The sequence below is a fragment of the Columba livia genome, chromosome 13, assembly GCF_036013475.1.
Source record: "Columba livia isolate bColLiv1 breed racing homer chromosome 13, bColLiv1.pat.W.v2, whole genome shotgun sequence".
NCBI lineage: Eukaryota > Metazoa > Chordata > Aves > Columbiformes > Columbidae > Columba > Columba livia.
Genome location: NC_088614.1, coordinates 3,413,665 through 3,429,111, shown reverse-complemented (window position 1 = coordinate 3,429,111; position 15,447 = coordinate 3,413,665). Strand labels below are relative to the sequence as shown.

Genomic DNA, 15,447 nt, shown 5'->3' with positions numbered 1-15,447 from the left:
TATATGTGTATATATATATACACTGGTATGTATACACACATATACGTATATATCCACATATATCCCTCTACACACATATACTTAGCTTTAACTTAATACTGTGTGTATCCACGTACACCTGCTCAGCCATAGTGGCGAACCTGATGTGTGTTTTGAACTTGAGTAAGGTAAAATCCGTGTTCCGTATAACTGACGGCGCTAATTCCCGCCCCCTCTCCCAGCCCCCAATCGCACGCCTCCCCGCTCCCCAGGCCGGCCAATGAGAGCTCCACCGCTTTCTTCCTGCTGGGAGAGTGACAAGTGCGTCACCCCTCCCCATTGGTCCGCCCGCCCCCAGACGGACAGGCACTCGCGCCAATCCCTCTCCCAGGGTGGATCCCTCCCCTGCTGCCCCGCCCCCTGCCTGTAGAGGAATCGGCGTTCTGTGTCAAGGCGGCTGTGATTGGCTGGCTTTGTGGCCACCGCCCCGCCTTGCCGAGCCTTCCCGGAAGAACCGAGCGGCGATTGGCCGAAGGGAAGGCTGGGTCCGGATGTGCGCTGCCGAGGGGCGGGCTGTCAATGGGGCAGCGGCGGGGCTAGCGGGGAGCGGCGGGGCCTGGGCCGCGCCGGGCGGAGCGGAGGGAGCGGGGAGCGGGTGAGCGAGCACCGGAGCGCGGCGGCACCGCGGGGACCGGCCCGGCCTGCGCGGGCGGGAGGCCGGCGGGGCGGCGGGGAGACAGTCCCCGGTGGGGCGGGAGGGTGGCGGGTGTTCCGGGCGGCGCACCCGAGGGGCCGACAGCTGTCGCCGGAGGGGGCCGGGCGGCGCCCGCCCGTTGTCCCCATGAGGAGCTGGCCCCAGCCCGGCCACAGGCGGGGTCGAGCGCCGGGCTCAGGGCGGCCGCTCGGGGCCCGGGGCGGCTCCGGTCCCACGGGGCTCCCTCCCTCCCGCCCCGCGAGCGGCGGGGTCGGGCCTGGCGGGACGCAGCACCGGACTGGCCGGAGCGGGTTCGCCCCGCTCGGGCCTCTGCAGAACTGCTTGTTTTTCTCAGCTGTCAGTCCCGTCCGAGCCCAGCTGTCCTGTGCACCGGGGCGGGTCACTCCCCCTGGTGGCTTTTAAGCTGTTCGCTCTCCTATAAACTCGTTTTCTGGGCATAGGTTATGGTTTATGCAGAGGTGTGTGACAGGCGGGAGGTGCGAGCCACCCGCGGAGGAGGAGCCGGCAGACAGGCTCGGCGGGTCGGTGCTGTGCGCAGCGCTGCCTTGTCCAGGAGCTTCAGGTGTGGGCTGGTGAGGCCCTGAAGAGCTCAGCAGCAGGTGTGCTGAGCAGGAGTGTGTTCTGGTGGACACTGACAGACACAGCTGCTGGACAAACGTGTGGCGTGTAACGTGCTTCTCTAGTGCCCTGCCTTTTGGGCTTTGTTTGTTCTCAGGTGTAGGAGTGGTCCTTTTCACTTTTAGGTAGGGAATAAAATGCATATAAACATATATATACTTTTATATATGTTTGTCTAGATTTTTTTTTTTTCTTCTTCTTGAATCCTTTATGTTTCCAAAAAATATTTAGAAAAGCACTCTGTTCCAGACGGATGAAGTTTTTGCCAAATTGGTTTGGTGTTGTATTTAATGACTAATGAAGACAGGGGAAAAATTATAGAATCATAGAATCATTTTGGTTGGAAGAGACCCTCAGGGTCGTCGAGTCCAACCATAACCCATCCTAGCTCCAGCACTAACCCATGTCCCTAAGAACCTTGTCTAGAAGCCTTTTAAACCCCTCCAGGGATGGCGACTCTACCACTGCCCTGGGCAGCCTGTTCCAATGCCTGACAGCCTTATGACATCTGATATGACAGTAGATATAAATAATAGAAGTAATCTGTAACAAGAACAGCTAGAGTAGAGAATGCAAAGGCGCAAGAGCAAAGTACTTAAAACTTTGGTTTGTGTTAGTGATAACATGTTTTTTGAAGTACTTTGTAGCAACGATGAAGTACCACATGAGTTTATGCTTGCTCAGACTGCTCTCCACTTAGGACAGTCGCTGTTACTTTCTGTTCTTGAAATAGCAGAAATCAGTAGGATGTATTACTGAGCGGCACGCTATTAAGCCTGTTGGTAGGTGCAGCACTGTGAATGATGACCTGTGAAAGGAGACAGGGTGATGATTTTGAGTGAATTTATTTCGTTTTCGTAAAATGAAGAGGGTGTATTGAGTTCTTTCGAGAAGCCGATGGCTTCAGTAGCCACAGCTCATAGCTGCAGTAGCGGTAGGTACCTTGTCGCAGATGCAGTAGCCCATGTAAAACTGAGTGACTAAACTGCCTAGAAAGTCCATTTAATGATGTTAGGGCTTGGCTCTCCTTGTTTGCTGCAGACCTGCTGCCTAGTGAGTCGTAGGATAAACAGTCTCACTTAAATGTGCTGTTACTTTTTTTTTAAATCATTCTTGTGATTAACGTGGGGTGGTAGATTGTGAGGTGAAGGCACTAGAGAGTGTAAGCAGTTGCAGATACATTTCCTGTACAGAAATCATTTTCTATTCTCAGGAAGCATAGCTAAGAGGAGCGAACATGATTTGAAATAAACTCTAAAACACCTTTGAAGGCTTTTTAAATGACCCTCCTCTGGGAAGCTGGTACTCTGAGGTTGTTGGTTTTCTATCATAAACAGTATTTTAACAGCTGAATGAGACTGGAGACAGTTTGACAACAAGTTGAGGCCAATACTATCTGTTGCTTATTACTGGCGGGCAACTAGATAAAAGATCTCCAAGCAGCAGAATCTCTGTAGTACAACTAGAGCTAAAATAATGTTTTATTTGGAGATGTAAACTGTTCTTAATAGCTTGTAAGTAGGCCTCTATATAATTAAAAGCTTTTCAAAAAGCTGGGAGGGTACTGAGAAGCATAGCTGCTTTCTGAAAGGTGGAGGCAGTGAGTGAACTCACTGCGCCAGTTATCGAACTTCTGGATCAGTTCCCTGTTTCACTGGAAGCAGGTTAGGCTGTTTTTTACATACACACCTCATTCTTTTTCCTGCTCAACTCCTGTATTTTTGTCTCTGGAATAATGCAATTTACATTACCTAGTCTCAAAAAAACACCAGCCCAAACCAAACAAATGAAGAAAAAAAGCATCCCACCCCAACCCCATAATTACTCCAGATTGCAGCTCATTGTGTCTAGACCCGTCGTACCTCAGCTTCCAGCGCTTTTCTCTCTTGTCAAAGCCATGGCACACAGGTGCTCTCTGTGCGTCAGTTCCTCTGATTACACCAGAGTTTCCCGAGGAAGCGTCTTGTACCTTCTTAGCCAAGCGTCTTGCTGCCTTGCTTATTCTGGCTGCGTTTCATGGACAGGAGAGGGGAAAAGTGAAAACCCCTCCCTGCCATCGCAGGACATGCCCCAGCACAGTAGCTCTGGGGCTTTGACTCTGTTTTCAGTGGCTCAGAATGATGTGAAACTCTCTGGCTGCTGAAGAGGAAAAATATCTGGAGGAATAATGCGTACTGGAATGCTTGAGATTGTTTTGGGGTGAGGAAATTATTTAGTTTTCATCACTTTTCTGAATAATGCTTGCGTTTTTAAAATGCTTGGCTGCTTTACAGTCTAGGATACCTATGCTTTGATATCAATGTTTCTTTTAAAAACTTACCATTGCTAGACTTCCTTGGAATAAATTGTCTTTTTTTTTTTCTTTTAACAGAATTGGCATTTATTTTCCTTTTAGGAAAATTTCTGATCATAACATAACCATTTTCTCTATAAACTAACTGAAGCAATGGATGAACAGGTGGTGCCTTGCTTACTGTAGAAACTCTTAGTGGTGAACCCAATAGAGTCCTGTGCCATTCTCTCTGTTTCGCATCCCATGAATTGCCTCAGTCAGGGTTGAACTATTGCCTGTTAAAGAAACTGAGTAAAGTGAATTGCCTGAAAACTCAGTTAATGTAACCAGAAATTGAGGAGTGGAAGGGAAACTAGGAGAACTAGGGAAAAAAAAGAGAGTAGAGGAAATAGACTGTGCCAGGCAAGAGGAGCGATGGATGGTTCTTGTACAAACAATAGCAATACTTCAAAAAAAAGAGCAGAGAAAGCCGAGGACATAGACAGTAGATGACACACTGAAACTCTAAATGCTGCTAAAGTCCTTATTACTGAACTGCTGATCAAAAGAGCAATAAGCCTTGGAGTCATAATGAAACCATTAAATAAGCTACGGCAAAACTATAGTGTTCTGTGGCTTTGTCAGTTCCTGGTGGTGTTCCAGCGCGGATGAAACCAGAGTGACACATGCCTGGTGCAGACTCAATGGGAGGATCATCTCTTTCACCAGGAGTGACAGAGGTTTTTTCTAACTGGAGCACTCCAGAAACGCGCAGAGTGAGCAGCGTGTGCGAGGGGCAGCGCTTCGCCGCGCGAGAAGAGCCGCCGGCCCTGTGCGCGGCTGGGCTGAAATGGTGCAGCCGTAACTTCTTCATGTTTACACCTGTAGAGGATCTTTCTTGACTGCGCTGAGCCAATGGATGGTTTTTGTTTTGGTTTGGTTTTTTTCCAGTTGGCAAGACACAAAATGGAATGCAGAACCTAGAGTGTCTTTCCAGCAGAAAGAAGGCAGGGATTCACACGCAAAAATTATTTCGTAGACAGCTATATTATTGTCCTGGAGTCTAATATATAATAGAGCTTTTGCAATTTTAACTATTGTTAGTCTTAACTACAAGAAGTTTTCTTCTGAAGTTACAGAAATGTAAAGCTGGCCGCAGAATTAGAATCCTATTTATTTATAGAGTCCTGTTTATCTGCTAGAATGCGTGTTCATTCTGTGTATTTTTAGGATCTAAACCAGAGAGGCCTGAGGACACTCTGAAGACACTGAGAAGCTGCAGTCCTTTATTTGGAATACACGTTATGAACCCTTTCTGGAGCATGTCTACAGGTTCTGTGCGCAAGGTGGGTGTTGAATGAGCGGGTGCCGTAAGGTGCTAACATGCACCGAGGGGTGGTGGCGCTTCTGGAAAAGCCCGTCAGACAACCTGTGAATACAGTCGGAGCGTGTGTTTTATCCCAAGGATCGTGATCATCTTCAAGAAAAGTGTAAGCGAGTTGTATTACCTGGAATGTGCCTGTAGATGGAGTCTGCCCCAGAATTGGTTGACTTTTCTTTTCTGAAGCATTTTTAAGTAGGGAAAACAAAACAAACTTTTTTCAAATGGTTGAAACACTTGTTTCTTAGGACATTTGCTTACTGGCTTATATAGAGCTTAACCAGATATTGCATGTGTAGTGAGTGTTGACCAAACTGTGCCTCCATAATGCTATTGCTGCTTTAGATGGCAGCGATGATGAAAGCACAGTAGTTCAAGGGTTAATAACTTCTTGGGTGTTCAGTGCTAGGGCAAATTATATAACCGTGTTGTTGATGCTTGTGACATGGGTGTTGTTACTAGTCTGAGTCTCAAGTGCTTCAAAACACTGTAATCTAATTCATGCCTTCAGTCACTGCGACTAGCCTAAATCAGGTCTCTAGCCTGCAGGTTTCTCTTGGCAATCTATAGGCTCATTTTGGGGTCTGTAAATAGTGCAGTGTTCTCTAGCAGTGTAGCAGTGACCAATTAAGTAGAAAGGGTTGGTTTTGTTTTTTCTTTTTTTCAATAAAAGACAGCATAGGCATAAAAGGTTGATATAGCAAAACTGTTTAAACTGGGCTTGATATTGCTGTCAAGCGGTGATTCTCTCACAGTGGGAATGGGCTACATGATCAGCTCCGAGTGAGGTGTTGGTGTCTTAAGCACAGGTAGGAAGTGAAATACATAACATTTTCTGTGGAAAGTTCTTAATTCGTCTCAGCTTTACTAAACTACTTTTAAAGACTCTTTGAAGTCTGGAGTGTGAGGATGCCTGTCAGTGGAAATGATTTATCTTGAATGTGCTGTGTGCTAGAAATAGATAGACTTCTAAGCTGATGTTCTACACTGTCTGGTTCCAGTTTCTAAATAAACGTAAGCCTTCTTAAGCATTTGTCCTAATCTGCAGATTTCCTATCCAGCATTGATGACTTCTGTACATGTAGGCTAGGTTTGATTGAATCAAAGTCTATTTAAAAGCAAAACCTAAGGAGACACCACCCCCACCTCCCTGCCCCCAAGCAATAGGACACCAAACCCAGGATATGCTTCATTGGCCAAACTTCTAATTAGCAAGGCTGGGTTTAAATCTGTGTTAAAATATGTTCAGATATTAAATGCCTATGGCCTGTAATCTCATGGTTCTCTTTTAATCTAACAGAGACCTGAAGCTGAAGAGAAAACTTTGAGTGGAGAGCTGCGAACCAGTCCTCTACGAGCCTCTACAAAGAAACAGTTGCCTTCTATTCCAAAGAATGCTGTGCCAATAACCAAGCCTGCTTCACCTGCCACCTCGTCGCAGTCCACAAATGGAACACATGCTTCTTATGGGCCTTTTTACTTGGAGTATTCCCTCCTTGCAGAATTGTAGGTTTTCACTTTATTTTTTGTCCTTTTTGGGTTGCTGGGCTTATGCTTCGGTGGGCAAAAAAACATGCAGGGATCGGGTTCTTCCGTGGTGTCTCTGCCTTAGTCTTTGAATAAGGCAGTAAAACTTAAGTTTCACAAAGTTTGTTTTCTGAAGCAGCAGTCTCAATCTCTTGAGGTAGCAGGGGAGAGGAAAATGAGATTAGATTTTAAAGGGTGTGTTTAGATGCAGTTATCCGAGTTATTACATTTCTAAGTTGTCAGGTAAATGCCTTTTAGGTTTAGCAATCCTAATAGCTTTTTGGTGAGAACTACTCAGTTTTTGGAACAAGTATTAAAACAGAAGCAAGCAGCTGTCAAGGGGCAAGGTGATTATGAATGTAGGGTGCTGTCTGATGGAGTTAGGATGTGGGAGCTTCCTTCAGTTGTTGCATGGAACGCTTGAACACTGCCTGATATGACTGATTAAACGGATATTAAGAGACTCCATTCTTTCCTGTCTTTTAGTGATGCTGAACGTGAAACTTAGGGAGGAGTTAGTGTGATTTAAATAGCTTATTTTGGATCTGTTGTGTTTGATCCAATCTAGTGGTTTGTGGCTGCTGCGGGAGCACACAAATCTCTACTTGTCTGCACAACTTTCTAGTTCTATCAAGTTACATAAACTATTTTGTGCTACAAAGCTGAAGGGACTTCCTCTGTAACAGACATTCTGGATTCTCAAGTATGTCGTGCCTTTTGGAATGGAATCCCTGGAGTCCTTATGCAACATTGAGTTTCATTCCTTGCATTTAACCATTTAATTGAAAGTGAGAACTCTCAAAACATTAATCTCTCTTTTTTCAGGGAACTGACCCCGACTTCTTAGTTCAAGAAGGGTCTTTTTATTCTGCAGCATGCAAAAATGTATTGGTATCACAATGTAAACTCCTCTAGCTTAACAAACCATTATTAGGGAAATAATGAAAATTTTGGAGATCATAAGCAGAGAATTGTGTTAATATTTTGCTTTAATAATATTGGTTTCTGTGCAAGCATGAGGAGTTTAATTTAATGGGCCTATATGCCAAGTAACTGGAAAACCTATGAAGTGAATAATTTGGTTTATCATTTAGTGTTCAGTAGAATTTGCCTACCATACAACTACAGCTGGTTAAACTTACTAGCAACTTCTTGCATTCATTGATTTGAAAAATAGTAAAAATGGCACATTTTGCCCCTATAGTGCTGTTGATTGTCAAGTGGAGTTTCCTAAAAGGCAAAGGGAGAGGGAGAAACTCTTTTTGTAATGCTCTACTCATTGGGGACTGAAGATCATCACAAGAAAGACAGCAAATAAGTGCAAATTTGGGAAAACGACTTGGTCCATGTTGTTAATGAGATGCCTCTGATCACTCGATGCAGGTCTCTAGTACACCCTGCTGCTGCTGCTGCTTATTTTGTTATGTTTGTTTTGTCAGCTGCCAGTGCAACTTCTGTTTGACATGCAGCATAGTCTTATCTAAAACTGAAAAACTACTTGTTTAAAATGGAAGTTGAAGCTTTTATCACACGTCAGAATTAACTACAATTGATGGCAAGTCGAAAAGTGGACTTTTCATTACTGACGTGCATTAAATGCATTTACTGGGGGAAGAATTTATTTCTGCTTTAATGTACTTGTGGAGCTGTCCTAAATACCGATTCTGTTTGCAGTACCTTGGTTGTAAAGCAGAAATTGCCAGGCGTCTATGTGCAGCCATCTTACCAATCAGCATTAAGTAAGTTTAAACGTAACTTTAAATTTTTTATATATACAGATATATTTAAATTCTTTCACTCAAGCAAAATTTCTCACTTGCAGTGTGGTTTGGTGTAATATTCATAAGACATGGGCTCTACCAGGACGGTGTGTTTAAATTTACTGTCAATATTCCTGATAATTACCCCGATGGAGACTGCCCGGTAAGTAGTTGTGTGTGTCTTGTTTTCTGATGTACTAAGTATGACATTTTGTTAACACTAATATACTGATTAGCTTCTCATTTCCTTGAGCTAGTTTTGTTCGGTTGGCTGGGCTCATTTGTGATGTCTTGTACGTATTTCCTAATACCTGTGGAAGAATGATGTTACTCTGATTACTGAGGCTGGCATACAGTGAATTTCATGGGTTAGATGCATTAGAGTATTAAGTAATCAACAAGGTCTTTACCTCACCTGTTGATCTGCTACTTCCTTGGCAAGGAAGTTAATGTTTAAATGCTTAAAGAAGTATCTCAGTTCTGAGGAGTGATATAATGGAGCATAAACTCCAGGCACCTGTGCTGTGCTTGCTGAAGTACTGCAGGGTTTCTTACCTCTCTTCTAAATTAAATTGAAACAAAGAACTAAAAGAACTTGAGAAGAAAGTTGGTGAAACAAAGGTAGGGGGAGACACTATGGTGTTACCTTCCACCTCTTTTCTCTCTTTTTATATTTAGGAAAAAATATCCAAGTTATTTTATCCCTCAAAAATGTTTTAAAAATGGTGGCAATGTGACTGTCCTGAGCGGAGCAGCTGGCTGCCTTGGCCGCATTTCTTGAGGAGGAAGACTGGGGGACAGGTGTATGTAACTGCTGCAGCTGGGAATGAGTTGTTGGGTCACGAAGCTGTCTGCTTGGTGTCAGGCTTTGTGTAAAGCTATTATCTTTCAAAGGACAGAACTGGTACAAAGCACTTTCTTTCAAAAATTGGACTTAGTACCTCTCATACAGCCAGCAGTTTTTTGCTAGCATAGGGCTTTAAAACCTTCCTGTTGTAACTTAAGTTTTCTTTGGAAGAAAGCACAAACACCAGAGGAATGTGGCTGTACAGAACTGAAGGCACTGCGGTGTTGCTGCACAGTGTAGGATGAAAAAAGTGTTGGTTGTAGCTCCAGTGTGTGAAAAGCTTTCAGTCACAAATAGCTAAACAAGAAAAGCTCCTTTAAGTGTATCTTATCCGGTGTTATTACCTGTGTAGACACTAGAGCTTGTGCAGTTGGCTGGATTAGTTTCCTGATTTGGTAATAAGCATGTGAGAGAGGACAGGACCCTGCATGTGACCTGAGTGTTGGGTTACATTTTCACAGCCAGTATAAGTCAATTCAGGATGCTTTCTTTTAATGCTGTAACAATTAATTAGTACTTGGAAGCAACACGTAGTTGACCTTCACCCACTGGATTTAACATTAGGATTGAAGCTGTTATAACTAATTCATCTTTTCTAATGCAGCGCTTGGTTTTTGATCTGCCTGTCTTCCACCCGCTAGTAGATCCTGTATCTGGTGAACTGGATGTGAAAAGAGCATTTGCAAAATGGAGGTTAGTTTATGTTAAATATGTTTATTGATGTATAATCTGAAAGAAGTTTGTTCCTTCCTTCATTGTGTTTTGTTCTTTTTAGGCGAAACCATAATCACATATGGCAAGTACTAATGTATGCTCGCAGAGTCTTCTACAAGATTGATACGACGAGTCCTCTGAACCCCGAGGCTGCAGTGCTGTGAGTATCTTTCCTGCATACAGACATGGTCTCATAAGAGGTTTGTTTTTCCATAGACCTGCAGAAGCAAGAGGTTTGTGGAATTATTTATCAGTTCGTGGTCTCTGCCTCTAGAGCAGGTTGCACTAGGAACTAAAGTTGAGGCTTTGCTAGGTGGCTCTAGAGCAAACCTTTGCCTTCTTGCAATTACTTAACGTTACTTCTCTCCTGCAGGTATGAAAAAGATATCCAGCTGTTCAAAAGTAAAGTGGTGGACAGTGTCAAACTATGCAGCAGTCATTTATTTGATCAGCCCAAAATAGAGGATCCCTATGCAATCATGTAAGTACCATGCGCAAATTCACCATGTTGTACCGTTTCAAGAACAAGTTTTGTTATAGTTGTTGATTTGAAGGCTTGCCCTGCCAAGTTGACTGACCTGTTTTTTCTTAGATTCATAGCAACACTTTGGGTATTCTGAATATTCCTACCCTCATTTTCTTCTGTTCAGTTTTGAGTGAATCTTGAATATAACCAGACTTGTGTGTTTACTGTTTTTTCACTAAGCAACCAAGACTTAAAAGAAACTCAACAAAACCACAAACAAACCAACCCCAAAACAAAGAAACAAATTGTCCCAAAACACCCTCCCTCAAGTAGAGACCCATAGAGTAAATATTGCTTTTGGGCTTTCCTGAACTCAGTTTGCGTGATTGTCACTTGGGTCATGCTTTTGTAATAACTTTAAGCTTGACTTCATAGGGGCTGGAGCAGTCAGCTCAGTAGTGAGTGTGAGTAGAACTTCATGTAGCACCTGCTGAATTGCCAGTTTTCATGGCAAGTGAAAACTAAAGCCTAAATATTTGCAGTGGATTAATGGATTTAGTTCTTAACCGTATGTTTTAACACTGAAAATTCAGACTTGTAGTAAACCAAGGAAAGTTGCTGCTTTCTGCACTGTTTATGATGTAGTTTGTAAAAATCCAAAGTAAGAGAGAACTATACTTTCTCCGTAGTTTTTCCCCGTGGAATCCAGCTATACATGATGAAGCTAGAGAGAAGATGTTGACTCAGAAGGTACGTGCAAAGTCCAGATTCTCACCTGTAGCGAGGGTTTGTTGCCTGATAAGGGAGAGAAGGTTCTCTGTCTCCTTGTGATGAACATGTACGGGACAGACCTTATTCCAGCCCTCTTTTGGATCAGTGGGCGTGCTGAAGCTGATTTGCTCTCCTAACTAAGCGCTTATGTCACTGTTCTAACTCCAGTGTGTTAAGCAATTAATCATTTAGCCAGCCGCAAAGCTTTGTTAGTACAATTGTTGGCAGCGTGGCAGATTTTTTTCTTTTGTTTAGGAATGGTAGGGAAAGAAGGAGAGATTTGCGAGCTGCCTGTTTGCTTGTCATGAGCTTGACTACTTCTGCATAACCTGACAGTCCCCAAATTCATTCTCTTCTGTTTTGAGACCTTTCATTACTGAATCAAAGCTTCAGGGCTTTCTTTCTATTCCAAACTTTCTGATGCAGCACAGAGTTGAGTACCTTGCGCACATCTGTAACGCTACCGTTAATTGAAGGGTTCTTGGAGTGACTTCTATCACAAAACACTCTTACTGATATAGCAAGAGTGTGTTGGTTCAGGTAGCTTTCACATGAACAACACCTTTGGTTTTGTGGCAGGGGAATGGGTGTCTTTGGTTTTTTTGGATTTGGGGCTGGTTGGTTTGTTTGTTTGAATTGTTTCTTTGCACTTGACAAGAGCCAGCACACAGCACTCTGAGTCTGCACTGAGTGCCATGACAGGTCCATCCACAGGCAGTGCCTCAGGTTCTGAAATGGTGGCTGGTGTCTTTGGTGGAATGGCAAGGAAATGCGCTCTGAATGTCTCACTGACTTGGGCTCCTTGCACTAGAGCTGTGCTGTGGTTTGCTGCTTTTGTTTGTAGTTGATCAGTCCGAACTTCAGTCTTCCTCACTGCAAGCTTTACATCATGTTCTTGCATGTCTTCTGGCAGGAATGAGATTTTTCTGGTGTTCTTAATATAATACGCTGCCTGTGAGCTCAGTGTAGCAATGTTCCCAACTGCCAGAGTCACAGCAGGGCTTGAGGTGAGGTGGCCGTTCTCTAGCCTTAGAACACACAGGAAAATATTTTGATCAGATTCTGACTTGCTCATGTTCTTATAAGAACTTAAGAAATACTTTTGACTTTATTTTTCCCCCCTTCTCCTCCATTTTCCAACTCCTTTTTTCTTATCCTTTAAATGAAAGGTAGGTGGTGGTGCTTGAAATGGAATGGATGTGATGTCTCAGAAGGTGATAGCAAACCTAATGCCAGCGATGACTTTTCTTTTGCCCTTTTTCTTTGGAGATGCACGTTAACTTCTTAAGTGAGAACTGGCATCTTCAGTGACTGTTGCACGTGTGGTACTTTAGTTGCTGGAGTAGTTTGTTGATAGCAGGAATGGGCAGACTTCTGTGCCTTTCGGGGTTTGTTCCCAGGTGCCATTGTAGCTGAGAATGTTCTTTTCCATCCTTGTAAAAGGAAGCTCCCTAATCCTGTCTCCTGCCTTTCCCTTCTTGTGTGGCCCTGGATCCTTGTTTATTACCTGTGTAATTCCTGGGCCCTGGCGAACAGCGAGGCTGTTCTAGAGCTGTACCAGGTGATGCCGCAGTTCCCTGCCCAGCCCGTGTCTTCTGCTGGATGATGTTCTGTGTGCACCATGCGATAGGCAGGTGCTGTTCCACCAGCCTAGAGCTGAACTGATCCCTCTGGTGTGCTATGGCAATTCTGCCACGCAGTGCCACCTTCTACACAAAACAGGGGGAGGGACAGAAGAAGTGCGCGTTCAGTTTTCTTGCTGACTTAGTTTATTTTGTGAGGCTAAAGGCCTCCCATCATATGACAAGAGTCTACTCATGTGATTATCCCTTTCTAGAACGTGCTGCATCGTTCCAGGTTTGATGTAGTTGGCCTACAGGTGATCTGATGAGCCTGTGGCATAGTGGAGGCAGGGCTAGTTCCTGGTATGCAAAAAACCTGCGAGCTGCTCTGTTCCTTTGACCTGCTAGAGTAGGTATCTAATTTACTAATCTTCTTAAACTACTCTGCAGATGCTTGAAGTTGCACCTCTCCTCTGCAACCTGAAGCTGTTTTTCTGTCTTCAAAATTGCAATAGTCAGTCTCAAACGTTTGTTGTGTTGGGTATGAAGAGTTCCTGTTTAAGCATTTAACTGTGATAAGTGCTCAGGGAGGGGAAGGACCGTGCTTTGCTATACTCCATGGGATAGCAAAGGTATCGGTTGCTTCTTTGCCTTGTTAACTTGCTCTGAGGAGCTGTCAGTGGGGTGCAGTGCTCCTCAGCACACCCAGCATCACAGGGTCTGTGCTGCACTTACAATACCAGGTTAATGACAGAAAGGTTTCCGTTTGGATTGATGCTGCTTTCTCTAGAACCGAAAAAATTGGCAAAGAGCTGTGCAGGGGGGCTGGGCCATGGCCTTCAAGCAAAAGACGCTGTTGAAAGAGTATCTTTAAATTGTTATGGTGGGGCAGCAGTGCATGGACTAAGTCACTAAACCTCTCCTGTAACATCAGAGTAGTTCTGCTGATGCCACACAGGTTCACAGAGATCAAATCAAGAGCCGTTTTGCTGTTTCTCTTTGAGGAGAATAAGCTATGATATCCTCTTTTGTGCTTGTATTTGCCAAAGGCAGAATGGATGGGGAGGGACTGAGGAGGGTTTGAGATATCCAATAATTGTGACTTCAACTTTTTTCTACCTAGAAGAAGCCGGAAGATCAGCACTGCAAAAGCACACACGTGTCTGGCCTGTCCTGGGTAAAGCCTGGCTCAGTTCAGCCTTTCAGCAAAGAAGAGAAGACGATGCCCACTTAGCTCTTCTGGACCATGGTGCACAAAACACTTTCTGTGGGTGGAGGGAATGTAATGGAGGGAGAAAAGGCAACGCAGCAGTTTCCTTCTTGACTACGGATTAGTAAAACCTGAATGGTAGCAGTGACTCCAGTAAACCTGTTCAACGGATTGCTAGCTCGTAATGTTTTACATATGCATTAGGTTTTAAAGGCTTGCCTGGAGTTTGGAAGTCTCTCTTGAACACTGCAGTACTTCTACCTGAAGACTGTGTAGGGTGGGTAGTTCCTCAGGGCTTTGAAATGCCTGGAGGTTTTGGGTTGGTTTTTAAGCTTTTATTTTTTTCCCTCCAGGAAAAGCAATTTTTTTTAAAAAAAAAGATCTTAAATTACTGGCAGAAATATTAGCATTGGAAATATGATGCCAGAGGTAAGCTGTGTTCATGTAAACTAATATAGCAGAATTAAACACTATATTTAATGGTTTTAAATACTTTTGGTTTCTATTGTAAATACATTAGGATTTGAAATTGTAAATAGACGGTTGACTCCATTTAGCACTTTCCAGAGGTAAAACTGGGGATGATGTATGATGTATTATTGATTTGTAAATGGATATTGTCACTAAAGCGCACATTAGTCTGACGGGATGAAAGCAGAATGTCAGTCTTGTTAGACTTTTATTACATAAACACTAAAAATCAAAGCTTTTAATGGTGGTCTCTTGAGGTAATAATGTTGTAGAGGATTTTAGATTCCCTAGGTGTCTAGGGGATTACTTAGGGTAGCCTGACTAATGTGTGTTAATAGTGACATCTCAAAATAAAAAGAAACTGTGATCTCGCTCTCGTCGCTCTCTTTGTCCGTGTTGTGGCCGTGTAGCAGAGACTGGCAGCGCGTGGGAGCACGTGCGTCCGGGCTGCGGTGGGGTGACGGGTACTGCGGAGACTGCTTAAACACAGCTTTGTTCTGCCCACAGGAGAAACCCGTAAAGCACGTGGGAGCTCAGGACCGAATCTTTACTTCTCACGAGAGTCTTCCCAGTGTCAGAGCCTGGCAGAACGCCTTGTTCTTGCCTGACGGGATTTTCCTGTCGAAGCTTGGATGCTTCTCCTTTGGCTCCTCGTACTTGTGCTGATGGCATGAACACAAACTCTACTGTTTAGTAACAAGTAGCGATGACTTCATGCATGTGGTGTTTGCGGAGGGGTAGTGGTGTGGTGTGTGGTTTGGATTTGGTTTCTTATTTTTGTCCTTTGTTTTTAACTGACAAGCTAAATCCACTTGTCATATAGCAACCTTTCTCTGTTCCATCTGAGAATTCTGCTCTTAAGGAAATAGACAAAGACTTCACAAGTAATATGCTATTCATATACCAAATGATTAATCTGTTAAGGATGACTTCAGGGGCTTCTATGCAGCACTTAACACTGTACAAGTTAAGTACTTAATCAGTTTTGGGTAAAGTTGAAATGTTAATTCATGATGTTGCTTTAAACCTTTTAAAGCTTCTGCCTTTGAGATGCAGCGGTGTCCTGGGGCGCCTGGAGTGTCTCTGGCAGTGCTGGAATTCCATGGTAGACAGAAGAACGCAGGGCGGACGTGGAGAGCAAGGATCCTCTTTCA

General features: G+C 43.9%; 1 protein-coding gene across 6 annotated transcripts; it reads left to right on the top strand.

Moving 5' to 3' along the window:
- Positions 1-494: 494 nt before the first annotated feature.
- On the top strand, positions 495-14,666 carry AKTIP (AKT interacting protein). Of its 6 annotated transcripts, none has more exons than XM_065028683.1 (10): positions 495-634; positions 4,815-4,930; positions 6,266-6,471; positions 8,167-8,231; positions 8,315-8,415; positions 9,704-9,792; positions 9,875-9,973; positions 10,187-10,294; positions 10,969-11,029; positions 13,739-14,666. In XM_065028683.1, the coding sequence occupies exons 2-10, from the start codon at positions 4,889-4,891 to the stop codon at positions 13,844-13,846; spliced, it is 879 nt and encodes a 292-aa protein (XP_064884755.1). In that variant the 5' UTR covers positions 495-634; positions 4,815-4,888; the 3' UTR covers positions 13,847-14,666. The 6 variants fall into 6 exon arrangements, with proteins under 6 accessions (XP_064884755.1, XP_064884752.1, XP_064884757.1 ...); XM_065028680.1 differs by having other exon boundaries at positions 13,736-14,666; XM_065028681.1 differs by lacking the exon at positions 495-634 and adding an exon at positions 3,372-3,511 and having other exon boundaries at positions 13,736-14,666.
- Positions 14,667-15,447: the final 781 nt, after the last annotated feature.

Bases quoted from the DNA above. Each gene is read 5' to 3' on its own strand.
- AKTIP (XM_065028680.1), top strand. From the start codon at position 4,889: ATGAACCCTTTCTGGAGCATGTCTACAGGTTCTGTGCGCAAG. The intron at 8,232-8,314 runs GTAAGTTTAAAC...TCTCACTTGCAG, and splicing joins ATCTTACCAATCAGCATTAA to TGTGGTTTGGTGTAATATTC. The intron at 9,793-9,874 runs GTTAGTTTATGT...TGTTCTTTTTAG, and splicing joins AGAGCATTTGCAAAATGGAG to GCGAAACCATAATCACATAT.